The sequence below is a fragment of the Ochotona princeps genome, chromosome 4 (genome assembly GCF_030435755.1).
Source record: "Ochotona princeps isolate mOchPri1 chromosome 4, mOchPri1.hap1, whole genome shotgun sequence".
Taxonomy (NCBI): domain Eukaryota; kingdom Metazoa; phylum Chordata; class Mammalia; order Lagomorpha; family Ochotonidae; genus Ochotona; species Ochotona princeps.
Window position 1 is genome coordinate 3,918,705 of NC_080835.1, and position 17,411 is coordinate 3,936,115.

The 17,411-nt window shown below is 53.4% G+C and overlaps 2 protein-coding genes across 3 annotated transcripts in view; one reads left to right on the forward strand and one right to left on the reverse strand.

Moving 5' to 3' along the window:
* Positions 1 to 282: 282 nt before the first annotated feature.
* Positions 283 to 1,317, reverse strand: C4H11orf86 (chromosome 4 C11orf86 homolog). 2 transcript variants are annotated; one of them, XM_058662376.1, is made up of 2 exons: positions 978 to 1,317; positions 283 to 508 (listed from the first exon to the last, which is right to left on the reverse strand). In XM_058662376.1, the coding sequence occupies exons 1-2, from the start codon at positions 1,245 to 1,247 to the stop codon at positions 413 to 415; spliced, it is 366 nt and encodes a 121-aa protein (XP_058518359.1). In that variant the 5' UTR covers positions 1,248 to 1,317; the 3' UTR covers positions 283 to 412. The 2 variants fall into 2 exon arrangements, with proteins under 2 accessions (XP_058518359.1, XP_036349143.2); XM_036493250.2 differs by having other exon boundaries at positions 283 to 511; positions 978 to 1,310.
* Positions 1,318 to 17,356: 16,039 nt separating this feature from the next.
* Positions 17,357 to 17,411, forward strand: part of PC (pyruvate carboxylase) — a 90,071-nt gene continuing 90,016 nt past the window's right edge. The window contains exon 1 of the mRNA XM_058662753.1: positions 17,357 to 17,403. The gene's annotated coding sequence lies outside the window, so the exon portion shown is untranslated. The remainder of the gene's footprint in view (positions 17,404 to 17,411) is intronic.

Below are 17,411 nucleotides of genomic sequence, written 5' to 3' on the forward strand. Positions count from 1 at the left end.
CACAGAGGAAGAGCAGGCTCCCTCACTCCCTTCATTGTGGCACTGAGGTCCAGTCCCTTCTCTCACGAAGCAACAGCTGCCACAGAGGATGGCAGGGCAGCTCCCGGCAGGTGCTGATTGCAACCCCTCAGCCAGGCATGTGGCTTCACTGGGCTTCTCTCTGGAAGTAAACGGGTCATCCTGGGTGGGGCCAGATAACCCTGCCCCAGAGCCGGCTTTTGGACCCTCATACGCAGCATCATCGTAGTCCAGGGGTCCCAAGCCCCTCTCTCCTCAGCCCTGGCTGGGCCTCCCGTGAGCTGCTGGTGGCACAGCCCTCCTCGGGGAGACGGGGCAGGCTGCTTGGAGGGGACTGGAGCAGGCAGAGGCAGGTGGCTCAGGGGCGCCATGGCGTGCCAGGCCTGGCGCGTGTTTAACTGGCGATGTCCAGTGGCTCCCGGGAGGCGGACGATCGGCTCAGGGTGAGGCCGGGGATGCTGGCCACCAGGCTCTCCCACCTCCTCTTCATCTGCTGTAACACAGAGCAGGTGCGAGTCAGGATGCAGGATGGAGAGGGGTGGGCATTGGCTTTCATTCCGGCCACAGCCACGAGGTAGGGGTAGACTCCAGGGAGAGAGAGAGGGAGAGAGAAAGAGAGAGGCCCCTAGTCCATTCCTAAGGGGAAGAGGCGGACTGAAGCCTACAGCAGCTTTGGCCCCTTTCCCTGAGGCCAGTAGGGCTGGATACTCAGCCTGACCAGTCCATCTCCTGCCCCCAGCTCTGTGGCTGCTGTCAATCTTCTCAGGTCTTCCCTGGCCTCATCACTTCACCCCAAACCTTCCATGAAGCGCCCCCCACAACACCTCCAGACCCTGCAGGTGTCAGCTCTGGCTCTCTGGACACCTGCCCCTCCTCCCCCAGTCCCCAAGGCATTTCTGTTCTCCTCTCACTGGCCTGGGCTCTCTCCCGTGCCCTCTTCTGCCCTAGGCCCTCCGTACCTGTTGGTACTGCTTCAGCCATCGTCTGCTGCCTCGGCGCGCTTGGATCAGCTGCTCCGTGTCCCCGGGGCCCCCTGGCAGCCACTCCTGAGCAGCAGCGCTGGGCCCTTCTGGGTCTCCCTCGGGGTCCTGCTGGCCCCTGTCCCGCTCCTGTCGGAGGCTCAGTGCCCGGCGTGGTCGGCCCTCCAGGGGTCTCCCCTGGGAGTCTTGGAGCTTTCCATAGGTGGGCCGGGGTCCTCGCAAGGACTGGCTGCGCATTCCCGTGACCATGACTGTGAAGGCAGCAGGTGCAGGGTGTTGTCAGTCCCTTGGCATGTGGCTGACTTCTGAGACGCTTTTGGGCCTCCGCCCACCTGGCAGGGGATCACCTTGGGGGCAAAGGTCGGAGCCGCTGAGGTGGCTGCCATAAACCAAAGGGCAGGTGGGCAAGTAGAACATCTTTGAGTCACCCTCCCCGCTGCTGGGGCAAGGAGTGCAGGCCACATATGAAACAATATTGCCACTGTGTTCTCCACCTCCAGGCAGCCTCCCTGATCCCAGCCCCCCACCACCAACAAAGAATTAAGACAGCCCCAATCTAGAATGAAGTCATGGGGACACACAGCAGGACTGTGAGGGCCAGCAAATGGACAGTCACTGATGGGCAGCTGTAGCTATTCAGTTTTGTTGAAGAGAGTTCCGGAACCTGGCGGTACAACATGACTAACAAATGTGACCCTGCTGAGCTGGACATAAACCAGGGCTGCGATAGTATATTTTGTATCTATAAAGATTGATCTATTTTTGTCTAAGAAACAGAATTACAGAGAGAGAAGGAGAGACACACAGAGAGAAAAATCTTCCATCTGCTGGTTTAGTCCCCAAAGGGCCGCAACAATCAGAGCTGAGCTGATCTGAAGCCAGGAGCCAAGAGTTTCCTCCATGTCTCCCATGTAGGTGCAGGGACTTGGGCCATCCTCCTCTACTCTCAGGCCACAAGCAGGGAGCTGGATGGGAAGTGGAGCAGCCGGGGCTTGAACTAGCGTCCATATGGAATGCTGGCACTGCAGGCAGAAGATTATTGTGCTAAGCCACCATGCTGGCCCCTGAGATGGTACAATTTATATGAAGCATGTTTTACTACATGAAGTCATTGTTAAGAGGGAGGAGGCAGGCCAGCTTCCAGTGAGGAATCCCAGAGCCAAGTGCCTCTCCAGGCCTAGTACCTGCCCAGCGTAACTGTCACACTTCAGGCCCAGAGAACAGTCTCCTCAGGGTAAGTTGTACTTTGTCACACAAGGCTCTGTGACCTTAGGCCCCTCCATTTCCTCATCTACGACAGGGAGCAGCAAATCAGGCCACTGCTGTCCTCACTAAATGTGGCCTGCAGGGTGTGGCACACGGCAGGTGCACAGCAAGGGAGGTGCGCCTGGGAAGGTAGCGGGAACGGCCCAAGTGCGTGAACGCCTGTCCCTCCCATGAGAAACTCAGGAGAAGCCCCAGGCTCCTGGCTTTGACCTGACTCCCCACCAACCATGTGGCCCTTTGGGGAGTGAACTAGAAGATACATGATCTTTTTCTGTCTCTCTGTCTTTCAAATAAATAAGTTGTTTTCTTTTTTAAGCAGGGAGTTGGTGGTTGTGGGCAAACTGCAATGGCGCCCTGGATTCTCTCCCCATGTGTACAATGGATCATGTTGAAAGGAAAGTGGAAGGCCTAGTGGGTAAAGTCCTCACCATGCATGCGCTGGGATCCCATATGGGCGCCACTTCCTATCCCAGCAGCCCCACTTCCCATCCAGCTCCCTGCTTGTGGCCTGGGAAAGCAGTCAAGGACGGCCCAAAGCCTTGGGACCCTGCACCCGTGTGGGAGACCCAGAAGAAGCTCCTGGCTCCTGGCTTTGGGTTGGCTCAGCTCCTGCTGTTGTGACAGCTTGGGGAGTGAACCAGTGGATGGAAGATCCTTTTTTTTTTGATTCTCCTCTTCTCTGTAAATCTGACTTTCCATTCAAAATAAGTAAATCGTAAAAGCAAAACAACAACAAAAAGAAAGTAAAATGAAATCGCAAGAGTGGACATGATTGATACATTGCCAGTAGCAGCTCTTTCCCACAAAACAAAGCAAAGGAAGGGGACCTTGGGCAGGGCGGCAGAGTGGGAAAGGGACTTCCAGTCCGGCCGTAGTCCTTCTGGCTCTAACGTCCATTGGCTGAGAGTTTTTGCTGATTCCACGGCTAATTCTTCCACCAAGTTCATTGAAACCTCAGGACAGTTTGATGAACTGGGAGTGTTTGTCCCATTCCCCAGATCAGAACACTGAGGCTCGGAAAGCCTGTCCAGTAAGTGGGAGAGCTGGGACTCGACTACTCTACTTTCCTGTCCCAGAGCTTCCAGTCAAGGCTGGACCAAAAGCCAGGTGCCCAGCCGCTCGGGCAGCTGCTCCACGGGGCTCCTGGTCTGCGATGGAGGAAGCGTTGGCTACAGCTCCGGGCTCATCCGGCCTTCTGTCGCCGCCCTACCTGCTCTGAGTTTTGGGGCTTCCTTGGGTCAGCCCCTAGCTACTAGTCTGATTTAGGACAAGGGCTGTGTGAAGAGAATGGGACGAAGAGGCCCTGCCCCTGTGCCCGGCCTGTGCGGAGCCCTCTGGAGTCCAGCTCCTCCGACAGGCCTAATGTTTAACACACAGGCTGCCTCTGACCCTGGTTCAAAGGTCGGAAAAAAAAAAAAAAAACCATCTGGCAGTTCTCAAGGTCCTGTCTTGGCATGTGCAGTTGCAATGAGCTCAGCCCCTTCTGGTCCCCCACTTCCTGCTACGTCTGGCCCAGCAAGAACCTGCCGAGTCACAGGTGCTCAGCCAGGCTCGCCCAGCCTGATGACTCACCTGCTGTCACCCTTGGGCGAGCACATATGGCTGCCCCATACCCTCCTGTCAGCCAAGCCATTATTATTACAACAGTAGCAATACAAAGAGTGAGAGATCTTTCAACTGTTGGCTCACTTTCCAAACGGCTGCAACAGGCCCGGCCTGGGCCAGACTGAAGCCGGGAGCCTAGACTCTCACCCAGCTCTCCCACGTGGATGGCAGAGGTCCAGGGGACTTGAGCCATCCTGTGCTGCTTTTGTAGGTCATAATCAGGGAACTGGATCAAAGGTGGAACCACTGGGGACATGAGCCGGCTCCATGTGGGCTGCCGCTGGCGCAGGCGGAGGCTGGTCTGCCTACTATATCATGGCGCCAGCCCCATGGTTTAGTCACTGTTTTGTTCTTTTTTTTTTTTTTTTTTTTTGTAGCATTTTTACTGGTTGGTCACTAGCCCCTTCATAGCGATCACTGAAACCCTATGATATTGCCTGCTTCCAACTTTGGGTCCCCACTCCCTCTCGTATTAACCATCAGGAGCGCTCCAGAAACCCCTCAAAACAAACAAACAAACAAAACTAGAATAGATAGAGAACAACAAGAAAAGCTTAGAAATAGACAGGAAACGGTCAGCGGGGATGCACTCATACCTCACTGGGTGGGACACAAAGATTAGTTACTCCTCACTGGGGTATGGAAGATTTCTCTGCACACCCCTCCTAAACATGCTCACCTAAACTGTTGACATATATCCTGTTAGAATTATAGAGTTAGACCACCCGAAAAACAGCCAGGTTCATCGAAATCATGCTTCAATGCTATAAACTGCTAAAGACTAAAATTAAAATAGCATGAGACAGCTGAATATTAATCTAAGCCATTTTAAGGTGTATAGAACACGGTTGAATATAAACCAAAATTGAAATGTCTATGAAGAAGTCACAGGTTGTGGTTGAGAACCTGCATTTTCCTATTAACATATTGCTTAATACCATGTCAATTAATGCCACAATGTTGTAAAAGGTTGGAAATATTATGTTGGGGCTTTTAATTGAATGGGATGATACTCTGCCGGCTCTACCTTCAGACCAAAGATGGTCTCACCAAGAAACCATTGAACTTACCAGGACAATAAGATGCTGGACTTTATGCTTGGTAAATACCTCCAATGAAAGAATGTCAACTGAATTTGAACTATGGAAATGCAACAAGGTGGAGCAATCCACCATGGGGGGAGGGTGTGGGGAGGGGTGGGGGGAATCCCAGTGCATAAAAAAATGTATCACATAATGCAATGTAATTAATTTTAAAAAAAAAGGAAATGAAATAAAAATATATGTTAAAAAAAAAGAAACCCTATGATAGTTTAAATAAAGCTTGGTGATTTAAAGCAAAGTTGGTCACTTCAAATAAGTTTCTCATCTCACTCATGGGTGAGAAACCCAAGGATGGCTTGGCAGGTCACAGCCAGGGGACGTCAGCACCTGGCCAAGCTGGCCCCTGCAGGATGGGGCAGAGCTGTCCACAAGCGCCCCCTGGTGGCTGCGTGTGGAACTCTGCTCCTTGTGGCCTTGCAGGGTTTTGGGGGTCCTTGCAGGACAACCTAGGAAGCAGGAAGAGCTGCCGTGGATGCCTGGCTCCTGGAGCAAAGGGTCACTCTGTCCTCTCCCCTGACCGTCAAAGGACCTGGACAGCAGGCTCTGGCTGCTTTTCTTTGCAGGACTCCCACTTCCATCTCTCCCTGCCCTCAAGACTGGGCTCCAACACCGCCTCCTATGAGAAGCCAACCTAGATTGTTGCATCCCCCTGAACTGGTGGCCAGATGTTCCCAAGACCACAAGTCTGATCATCTGTGCCCCTTAAAAATATTTAATTCAGGGGCCCGGCAGCGTGGCCTAGCGGCTAAAGTCCTCGCCTTGAAAGCCCTGGGATCCCATATAGGTGCCGGTTCTAATCCCAGCAGCTCCACTTCCCATCCAGCTCCCTGCTTGTGGCCTGGGAAAGTAGTTGAGGACAGCCCAATGCATTGGGACCCTGCACCCGCGTGGGAGACCCAGAAGAGGTTCCTGGTTCCCGGCTTCAGATCAGCGCGCATCGGCCCGTTGCGGCTCACTTGGGGAGTGAATCATAGGATGGAAGATCTTCCTCTCTGTCTCTCCTCCTCTGTGTATATCTGGCTGTAATAAAATGAATAAATCTTTAAAAAAATGTTTAATTCAGAAAACAGTAGCCAGTGTAAAGCAGAGAGGGCAGACTCCAGGAAATAGGAGACGACAGAACAACAGCAGAGGGGCACCTGGAGACTGACAGACACGGGAAAGCAGCAGACACAACGGTGTGGTGTTGCAGTGACTGATACCCCAGCGTCATTCAGCAAGCGGTGATCTGAACTGTACCAGCCCCTGGAACTCCAACAGCAACCAGGGGGGAAGGGACATTCACCGGGAGCTCTAGAGGTGAACCCAGACAAAGAACTGTCTATCCTGCTGGTCTGTTTGATTTGACCAGGAGCAGAGATAGAGCCAGATGTCCCAGACAGGCAGTGTGGGAACAGGGTAGATGTCACAGCCCAGTAAACCTCCCAGAGCGGAATTGGGCACCATTTTGTATAGGAAGGCAAAGGCTATGGACAGAACTGCACATGCTCTGAGCTGGGAGTGAACTCATTTTGGCTCAGTGAACTGCAACAACGTGGCATTCTACAGGTTCCATCCAAGATAGGTCCGGTAGCCCTCAGACCTGACAGCCAGCAGATCAAAACTCTAGTAATGGTACATCAGGTGCCATTTCTTACAGTGTGGCAACGAATTTAAGATTGCAGGGACAACAGTGAGCTGTGCATGTGCTGAGCTCAGCCAGAACCCACTGAGCTCAGAGCATTGCACTAGACCCACAGGAAAATAATACTGATTATGGCATTATATGGGTCAGAATAGGTCCGTGTGCCCCTCAGACCTAACAGCCAACAGGTTCCGGCAAGATCAGCACCACCAACAACCTAACTATATAGGACACCTGGTGTTTCTCTAATCCTGGACCTGCTCCAAGCAGAAGTGGGAGAAATGTTGTACAGACAACAGTGCAGCCTCAGCACGGTATCACAGGAGGTGGAGAGTGGTGAGCCAGGAGCTGGGGCTACTGAGACCATGGTGGAAATCTAATATAATAACCTAGACCTGGAACTTGCTGGAGGGAGTGGCACAAGTGACTGCAAACAAAGAGCCGTGTGCCAACCACAATAAGTAAAACCGAACTGTAGACCTGTGGGTGACATGGCTTAGAAACCTGCCCCAAGGAAAAGAATCTGCTAACCAGAAGTACAATGACCAAGAGCAAAAGAATGACCAAGGCACAATGAATATTACTGAAGACTCTCCTGTAAAGGAACAAAAGTCTTTGCCAACCTCAGAGTTAACTGAGGAAGACATCGAGAAAATGGGGGATACAGAATTCCAAACACTTGTTATAAAACTTCTTGTCAACAAGGAGAAGTACATAAAGCAGGCGTTCAAGGAATTTTTTTAAAGATTTATTTATTTTATTACAAAGTCAGACATACAGAGAGGAGGACAGAGAGGAAGATTCCCCGTCCGATGACTCACTCAAGTGACCTGCAACGGCCGGTGCATGCCAATCCGGAGCCGGGAACCAGGAACCTCCTCCGGGTCTCCCACGCGGGTGCAGGGTCTCAAGGCATTGGGCCGTCCTCCACTGCTTTCCCAGGCCACAAGCAGGGAGCTGGATGGGAAGTGGAGCTGCCGGGATTAGTACCGGTGCCCATATGGGATCCCGGGGCGTTCAAGGTGAGGACCTTAGCTGCTAGGCCACACCGTGGAGCCCACATTCAAGGAATTTAAGTGTTGTGGGCTAAGGAGTTGATTAGCACTCGTTAAGCTGAGCACTATGGGGAATGGGCTTGGGGCTAAAAGCGCCTGGTCTGATTGGACTCATCTGTACCCAATAGTCTGCTCATGAGGGTGTGGGGGAGAGTATACAAGGAGACCTGAAAAGGCAATAAAGGCAGACTTGGGAGAGACTTCCACCATCGCTGGTCTCCTGTCGGTGCCTCATCCCCAGGTCCTCACCGTGTCCACGTTACGGGCTCTGCTGGCCAGAACAGTTAAGGAGTATGTCACACTTGAAATGAATCAAATGAAAGCTGATTTATCAGAAATAAAGAATACAGGGAAGCAAATTAAAAGTACAGTGGAGAGTCTCCAAAATAGAATGAAGGAGACAGAAGAATCTCAGAATTAGAAGATATTTCCTGTCACCAGGAGGAAACAAAAAAAAGCTGGAAGCAGAGCTGGGTCAAGTTAAAAAACAAAAGTATTCAGGAACTGAAAGACATTATTAAAAGGCCAAATATAAGAGTTATGGGAGGGCCCGGCGGCTTGGCCTAGTGCTACAGTCCTCGCCTTGCATGCCCGGGATCCCATATGGGCGCCGGTTCTAATCCCGGCAGCTCCACTTCCCATCCAGCTCCCTGTTTGTGGCCTGGGAAAGCAGTTGAGGACGGCCCAATGCATTGGGACCCTGCACCCGCGTGGGAGACCCGGAGGAGGTTCCTGGTTCCTGGATTCGGATCGGCACAGTCAAGAGAATGGATGCTTGCAATCAAGCGTTTATTCAAGAGAGCACACAACAAACAGGACGGGGAAAGCCACCAAGGGCACCCTTGACTTTGGCCTCCTGGAAGTCTGCTGAGCTTTGGTTCTGGCCTAGTGGGAACCTGTTGGACTGTTTGGCTCTGGCTAGTGGGAGCCTGCTGGCTTCAGTGACTGGGACCAAGGCATGGGTTTATATACAATTCAGTGGGTCAAGCAAGCAGTTGTTTACAACATTTTGATTGGTTAGTACATGTTATCTATCAGCAACACTTGCTTTCTCTCAGTTCTGAGAGACATGGTTTTTGTTTATATATTCATCAATATACAATTACTTCTTCTTTTATCATTTTTATCATAACTTGTTTTTATGACATGTTTACGTACATTAGAGCTTCTTAACAAGAGTGATAAGAGAGCTTAGCACACTGGAGTTTTTGGCAAGAGTGATATGAGAGCTGGCCCCATTTCACCAGTAGCTTAGCTTAGCTGTTCAAAAGTTCCACATACATACTATGTCCATTATTGAGTCACAGCATAATTTACATAAAAGGTCTATTATTGTAACTATCTCCGGGTCATCAATCTCAGATAAAAGTGTAGTAATATTAAGGACATAATTAAGATTATTGATAATATTACTACCCATATTTCCCATGGATTCATTTTTATTTATACCCATTTAAGTATGTGTTGGTGGAGCAGTGTAGATGCAGATAGGAGCAAATAAACACTTATGACCAGACTGTTCCTATCACTTTGTAATAAAAGTAAATTTTTAAAAAAAAAAGGTGCGTTCACCACCTTAATATGGGTCTTCTTTCTTTTGCCCCTGCCACTACGGCAGAGGGCTAGGCTCTTCTTTTCCGCTTTTCCTCCTGCTGCCATGGCAGGGGGTAAGGGTCCTTTCCATCTCAGAGCCCCCTCCCATCACTAGGATGGGAATCTCCTTTCTCAAGTTTTCTAATAAATCTTGCTTTAAAACTAAACTGTGTCCGCACGAAAATTCTTCTTTCCTCCTAGACAAGAATTGAGGTTGCTGCCGTATATGGGGTCAAAAACCCTACAACAAGTCTTACCCATAAAGATCATCTGGTCCCTCTCCTCCAACCTACCAGGTCTCATTACCCTCACTTACTTTCAAAGGAAAAGTTACTCTGTCGTTGGGAATCTTTAGGATTGATTCACATCCCAGAAGCACAGTGGGCTCAAAATGGAGCTACCTAAGCAGCGATTCAAAGAACCAAAACCCCAGAGCTCGCTGCCGGGTGGCCAGCAGGTGGAGCCTGTTGCCAAATGGTGCACTGGCCACCCACCCGGGGACAGCTCACCAACTGCGTGTGGTGGCTGGAATCAGGGCTCTGAGCATGCAGACAGCCCCGGCCTGACACCCACCAGCAGCCAACAGGCTGTTGGAAGTTTTAATCCCCAGACTGTCGGCAACACCCACCTCACCACATACCTGGAGCCAAGTAGAGGGACTAGGGTTACAAAAAAGACAACATGCAGTGGGTCATTCTTGTAAAGAGAATGCCCTTTATCGGAAGTTGGCCTGCCTCTTTTATAGTCTGCCTAGTTCCTCCCAGTATTTTCCCAATGCTCAAGCAACTCCTAAGCTCCCCCGAGGGCATCTTTAAAAAGGGGAAGCAGGGAAGAGGGAACTTGTGGTCAAGCCAGGGGCTGAATGAATCAGACTAAGATTGCCCATCCTGTTACCCCTAGAGAAACAAGCTAAGCTGTGGAGTTAACCCTTGGGAGACCCGGCCATGCACCAGACCTCAAAGTCACCCTCTCCCCAATCCCACCCACCATGCAGTGATGGCGGCAGGTGGGGCCCGGGCCTGCCCTGTTCTCCAGACCTCTCCCTTCAGTGTACTCACCATGAAGGGAGCAGCCTCTGGAGCTCAGGCAGGCCAGGGAACAGCTTATCGCGTGTACTCGGTGGCTGGAATCAGGGCTCTGAGCACGGAGATGGACCCGGCCTGGCACCCACCTGCAATTCTTTAGAGCATAAAAAATGTAGCTGTTTTAGCCGCTTTTATAATTTTTTTAATTTTTAATTTTATTTTTTTATTATGTTTTTTGACAATCATTGCATAGTTAATTAGGGTAAAGAGGCTCAAGGGCTATAGGAAAGTGGTAAAGCTTTTGTAATTTTTTTAACTAGAGGAATTATAGCGTGATTTTATTAGTATCATAGAGATATGCTTTTGATTATTGTTTGTTTATGGGGTTATACAGCCTATAATTGTGGGGGGGATCTAATATTTGAAACTTTTGTCTTGGATTCCCTTGTAACATATTTCTCCATTAAATGATGGGCAAGTTGTGGAAACAGAAATGTGGTAGGATTGTATTACTAATTAGTAGGTAATCGCATGTGACTTGGCCTTGGAGTCCGGTCTGTCACCCAATGGCCACTACTGAAGAATAATGGCTTGCTTTGAAGAAAATGCTTATGGTAACTTATAGAATTATCCTTAAGAGCACCTGGTTGACCATGAAGTAAAAAATAAAATAATCAAACATCTGTGCATTCCCACTTAGTCACGAAGTAAAAATAGAACGAACGACTGTGCAGAGCTGTGTGATGTATCTAAAAGGACAGCTTCTTAGTGAGCTGCTGCAAGAGGGCACCGAGAGACAGTGTCCGTGTCTTTATCTCCGACTCTACGCACCCTTCCCGAGCTTTGAACTTGTCTGGAGCTGGCCTCTGGCATAAGAGTCAATAAAGAGATTCCTGGGCTCCTTCCAGATTTATCTGGGGGGCACTGTGGATCCAGGAATCGGTTTGGTTTCAGCCGTTGCCGGCTTTGGGAGAGTTCCACCGGCAGGGATGTCTGATTCCTACTTGTCAGTGTCAACACCAATGTGCGTTGTTACCTCTGCGGGTGACTACCACGGTCTAGAGCTAGGGGAGGACAGTGGGGAGGGCCCGGTTCCATGGAGGTTGTGGAAGTAGCCTGAGGAACAATCGTTAATATGCATGGGAGCATAGCCACCATTGCCACGGGACATGGGAGTCCCGTGTTTCCCGCAGGCACTCTGTCCGCAAGCAGGTTGTCACTTCTGGTGCAGAAGTTTGCATGGAAGAATGCCTTTTCTCTTTTGCCCCTAGCCACAGGGTGGGACTGCTTCCCCCTTGGGCTGTGCTGGACACTTCGCTCTCTCTGGACCCAGCCTGGGAAGGTGGGCATCTTGTTTGCTTATTTGAATGTGTCCGTGCTGCAGCTGACTGTTCAAAATGAACATTGCCTCGATTCTGGATCCACTTGGTTCTGTTCACTGGTATTGATATGACAATCATCTGGGCTGCCTATCCTGTACCCCAGGCCCACGAGGATCCACAGGGACAGACCCTGCCACTTCAGTCACAGCTTCTGGCGCATGGCCAGTCCTCAGAGAAGGCCACACCCTTTCTGTAGGATACAGAGACCTGTGCCATACACAAACACACAGCTAAGTGATAAGTGATGGGCTCATGAGGTGGGTGTGAAGCAGCCGGAATTCTAGACTGTGTGTCAGTGAATTCCAGCCCTTTGAACCAGGAAAGCCAGTCAGTGAAGAAAGGAACCCGCCCCATGTCACATGACTTGAGCTAGAAAGAGATCTCCCACCTGCTATCTCACTTCCCAGATGGCCACGGCCGGGAGACTTGGGCCATCCTCTGCTGCTTTCCCAGGGAGCTGGATCAGTTGGACTGGTGTTCCTGTTGGATGCGGGTTAACCAGCTGTAGCACGTTTTCCTCCTTCCTGCCTAATGAAAGCTGTTGGGCTGAGTCTTTGGACTTGAACATACTGTACATCGTAGTATTATCTGACATGAAGCTAATATGCAAGCATTTATTATTATTTAGTCTTTAGGAAGAATGGGGCTAATGCAGTGACATAAAACACTGATCTTCTGCAGTGGCAGCATCTCCTACGGACACCGGTTCTAATCCTGGCTGCTTCACTTCCCATCCAGCCCTCCGCTTGTGGCCTGGATACAGCAGAGGATGGCCCAAAGCCTTGGGACCCTGCACCCGCGTGGGAGAGACCTGCTGGCTTCAAACCAGCCAGCTCTGGCTGTTACAGCCATTTGAGGAATCTGTCTCTCCTTTCCGCTCTGTAAAATCTGCCTTTTAAATAGAACAGAAGTCTTTAAATTAGGGAGCACACGCAGTGCTTGTCTTTCTGGGTATTTCACTCCTCACAATGTCCTCTGGTGAGAATCAGGGTTTTAATCTCTGCTCCTATCATTGTCGGAGGGTGGCGGGGCAGATCTGAGTAGAGGAGTTATACAGCAACAAGACGTTTCTCCAGGCCCCGGGTACACCTGTCAGGAAGCGAGCGATCTGCCTGCCCCTGTCCACCTGCCGGATGCCATGTATTTTACTGTTTTCTCCTCACGGAGAGACGAGCGTTTGCGTTGGTCTTGGCACGGAGCTGCCCTCTCCTCCCTGCGGACCGGGCCCTCAGGATCCGAGAGGCCATGCGGCTGCCCCAAGGTCACACCGAGAAGAGCTCGGGGGCCGCCTCACCTCAAGACGCGGCCGCCGGAGGATAGCCCCGGGAACGCTTCCCCGTTCCTCCCGGTGTTCGCGAACGTTCCCGCGCCAGCCCGGCGGCGGCCGCGCGCCTGGGCCTCCACTCCCGGCCCGGGCCACCCGACCCCCGGCGCCTCTGTTGTGCTTGCGGCTCCGGGAGCCACGTGCTGCCCTGGGGTGAATGAATCGCGCGTCCCCACCCCCGCCGACAGCCAATCCCGGCGCCCCAGAACGCCGCCACTTCCGCCTATGGCAGGCCGCGGCCCAGGCTTGGCGGCCCACGTGAGGCTCCACGGCCGAGGGCGTAGGCGGGGGCGCGCCCGGGGGCGGGACCTGCTTCTCCTCGCCACCAATCCGGACGCCCGCCGGGGACGCCAGGGGCGGGGCTGACGTGGGGCGCCAAGGCTTAAACGCGAGGGGTAGGCGGGCCTTGGGAGGAGTTCCGAGTAGGGGGAGCTGTGAATGGCGGAGCGCTCCGTCCAATAGCAGGAGGGGCTGGGCTGCCGGGGCCAATCGGAAGTCGGAGGGGGCGGGGCCGCGGCTGCAGCAAGTTCGGTTGCGCGGAGACCGCAGCTGTTCCCTGTCAGGGGAGGCAGCGGCTGTGGAGGCGGCGGCGGCGGCGAGGAGGTGAGTGTCCGCGGCGGCGCTCCGCGTCTTCCTCTGCCTGCGGCACGCGGGTCGGGGCGGGTGGGCGTGCGCCGGCGCCGCAGCCGTGAGGGATGCTTATGTAAGGGTCGGACGCGCCGAGGCGGCGGCGGCAATGTGCAGCGCGACACGACGCGGCGCGACGCGGGCCACGTTCGCCGCCCCTCCTGCGCACCCCGCGAGCATCCCTGGGGCGGGCACCCCGCGGGTGTGGGCCCCTCGCCAATCCATGCTGCAGATGGACAAACTGAGGCACGGAGCCCTAAGTCATCACCACCACGGGGTCCCCCAATCTGCCCTCCCCAACCTGTCGAGGGGTGGCACTTAAAAGACACAGGTGCAGGGTCAGGGTTCACGGGGACTGGGGTGGTCTCCCTGCCCCTTGGGTGCCCGAGGCTGCCCAGGTGGCAGGTGGCGTGCGCCGGGTCCAGGCCCGTTAACTTGCAGAGCTTCTAGAAGTTTGCAAAGTGCATGGAGGCACCTGGCGCGGAGGCCCTTGCGGGGCAGGTGGCTCCCAGCGTGACTTGCCCTGTGTACTTGGAACAAGTTCCTTTCTCCTCTGGAGAGCTCTTTCCTCATCCCACATAGATGATGGACTTCAGTCAAGGTCCTCGGTGCCTGACCTGGGGCAGATTTCGCGAACGTTCCTTCTGATGGCCGTGTTCTGTTCCACACGTGCAAGGGCTTGTAACCCCCACCGCACCTCCCCATTCTGAGGATTACGGAGGCTCAGGGAGCATGGCACTTGCCCCTGGGGTCACCTGTGCCTTACGTGTGATGCCCCTCTTTGCTGAGCTGGGGTGTGCCCAGTGTTTTTGTTGATGCGCAACGACCCTGCCCCATTTTTATACCTGAACTCTTTGGCACAGCCCCTGTCACGTGCAGAGCCCCGGACTGGGTGCTGAGAGACCATGTGGGTGGTGGGGAGTTAATCTTTGTTCTAGAATTGCTGACAGACTGGTTGGGGAAGAGAAAAATAAATACCAGCTAAGCGGCTGGTGGGCCGTGGGCAGGGATGATGGAAGAGGACGCACAGGGCTAGCCAGCGCTGAAGCAAGGGAGGGAACCCTTGGGCTGGAAGGGGGTGGATTGGGAGGCAGCTTCCTGGAGGAGGAGTTACAAACCTCTTTTTGATGCCACTGGCGGTAACAGTTGTAACAGGCAAAAACCAAAAGACAAAAGAACAGAACAAATCGTTACTGGGTATCCTGTGAGCGGGGAGTTTTTAGCGACTGGAAGGTGCCAGAGGAAGGAGCAAGGAGAACCTGGGGGAAATAGCTGTGGGCTGGATGGGAGGCGTGAGCAGGCGTGGGTAAGGAGGTGTGCTGCGAGGCCGGCCCAGGCGAGGAGGTGGGATGGCTCCCAGACGGCTGGGCCCAGCAGCAGCCTGTGCTAGGGCCGGCTCCCTTTGGGTTTGGGCGAGCTTCCCGGTATCCATATGGTGTTCCAAGGCTTGTCCTGCTACAAGGGGCCTCGCGCCCCACGGCTGCTCAGTACCTGTTGTTTGAGTTTCTTGGGGCTGCCAGCCAGGGTTACCCCACCTGCGTCGTCTCCTCTGTCTGGCTGTGGGAACATGCCACCGTCTGGCTGGTCTCTGCCTGTTGGAGTGGGGCTCCCAGGACCTCACCTGCCTGCGAAGTGCCCACAGGGACAGTCTGTCCTGCTTTCTCCCTGTCTCACCTCACCCCCGGCCCCAGCACTGTGTCAGTGCCCGTCCTCCCCATCCAGTGCACAGAGGGCACCAGGATGGGGCAAGCCTTGACCCCAGTCCCACTTCCTCATTCCAAGGGGTGATTTTTGTGCCCTTCTCCCCTGGTCTTCACCGTGCCTGGCACAGCAGTGAGGACAGACAGAGTGAATTTGTGTACAGTGGCTCAAGTGTGGATGCCAGTGAGGGAAGGGTACAAGCTGGGGAATGTGGAATGTTCGGAGTGGTGGTAGAGACCAACACTGCTGTCGGGGGCAGTGGGTCGGGGTGGAAGTCCTGTGTGGCCCCGAGCCTGCCCACATCTCAGTCCAGTGTCTTCCACGTGAGCTGGCTGCCTCGCCCAGGTCAGCCCTGTCTTTTCCTTTCTCCATTCCCACTTTCTAAAAATATTTATTTGTTTACTTGAAACCCAAAGTTACAACGAGAAGGGAGTTGATCTTCCATCCACCTCGTCAACCCCCAGATGACTGAGGCTGGGCCAGGCCATGACTTCATCTGGGTGGATGGCAGGGACCCATGCCCTTGAGCCATCCTCCGCTGCTTTCCTAGGCATATCAGCAGGGAGCTGGATCAGAAGAGGAGGAGCTGGGACTCGAACTGGTGCCCATACGGATGCCGACATTGTAGTCAGTGACTTAACACACTGCACCTTGGTGCCCGTCCCCATCCTACCCGCTTCTGAACAGACTCCTCCCTGCTCCTTGCATTCCAGGAGGGCCAGTGAGCTTTTCATCTGAGGCTGTATTTTGCCTGGAACCTTGCCTGGGCTGGAGTGGTGTCACTCCCCAGTGCTCCAGACTTGGTTGTGAATGTGGGGTGTGAGGGCAGAGGGTGGGGGGGTCCTGGAAGGCAGAAGCCATTGCTCAGTACACTGTGAGCCACCTTTCACTTGCCCAGGCAGCTGCTTCCACCTCAGCCCTCTTGGAGACCATGCACGTTCCCTGAGTCGCTTGGTGCTGTCCCTCCTCTGGGTCCCCATGGCCCAGTTTTCCTTGGAGCCTTTTCCCTTTTCTGATCCCATCAAAATGAGGTTACCCTCCAAGACACAGGGCTTTTCCTTAGAAGCTTTTGCCCAGCTTCATAAAAGGGGAGCTGTGTTTTCACTTGACGCCACTAAGTCACTGCCAGTGCTTGGCCCGGATGGCGAAAGCCAGCCTTCATGGGCATGTGCAGTGGTACTGCTGGCCCGGACCTTGCCATCCCCATCTGTGCCTGTCGTTATCTCCCGTGACTTCCACAGCAGCCATTGCCAAGGGGACTGCTAGGTGGCATTTGCGAGTTAAGTGGCGAGACAGCTTGCCTGGAGTCACGCAGCTGGACAGCCAGCGGCGAGGCTGGGACTGGCCTCGGGCGGCAGGCTCTAGTTCCGGCTGGGATGCCGGCTGCCTTGCTGGGGTCGTCTCTTTGGGCCTGCCAGTTGGCAGCTCCGGACAGCGTGTTTTTGGCGTGTCTGCAGGCAGGAGCCTGTGCTGTTCTGCTGTAGTTCCTGATGCAAAGCATGCTATCAACAAATATTTTATTAAGCTGCATGTCCCCAACGTTCAGCTGTACCTTGACGTAATCTCTTGACGTCACCGGTTTCTTTGCTAGCCCCGTGTCTCCATTTGGCTGCCCACTGACGAGTGCTTTGAGCTATCTGACAGGTGTGGCCTTTCAAAGAGGAACATCCTGGAGTGGCATTAGGGGGTGAGCCAGAAGAGAAAATGAGTGTTCAGAGTTCTGCAGGGGCCGGGTTTGGTGCCACGCCATGTGTGTTAGCCCAGCAGGTGCCTCTCAGGGCCCGGTGAGGCGGGTAGTCCTAGTTCCCCTGTTTTCCAGCTGAAGAAAGAGGCTCTGAGGGTTCTGGGTGTGGTGGCAGCGTTGCCAGAGGTGGAGCGCAAACAGGCAGATTGCAGAGCCTGCACCACCTGTGGTGTCCAGCCCCTTCCCCCTGCACTGAGCTGGAAGCAAAGAGAAGTTCTTCCCTGGGCCACAGATCCATGTTCTGCCCCTCTTGGTCTCTGGGGAATGCCTTGGAGAACCGAGGATAACACGTTTTCTTTTTTCCCCTTTGCTTTAGATAGTGTCCGCCTTCTGAAGTGCTTGCAAAAACACTCAGGGTAAGTTG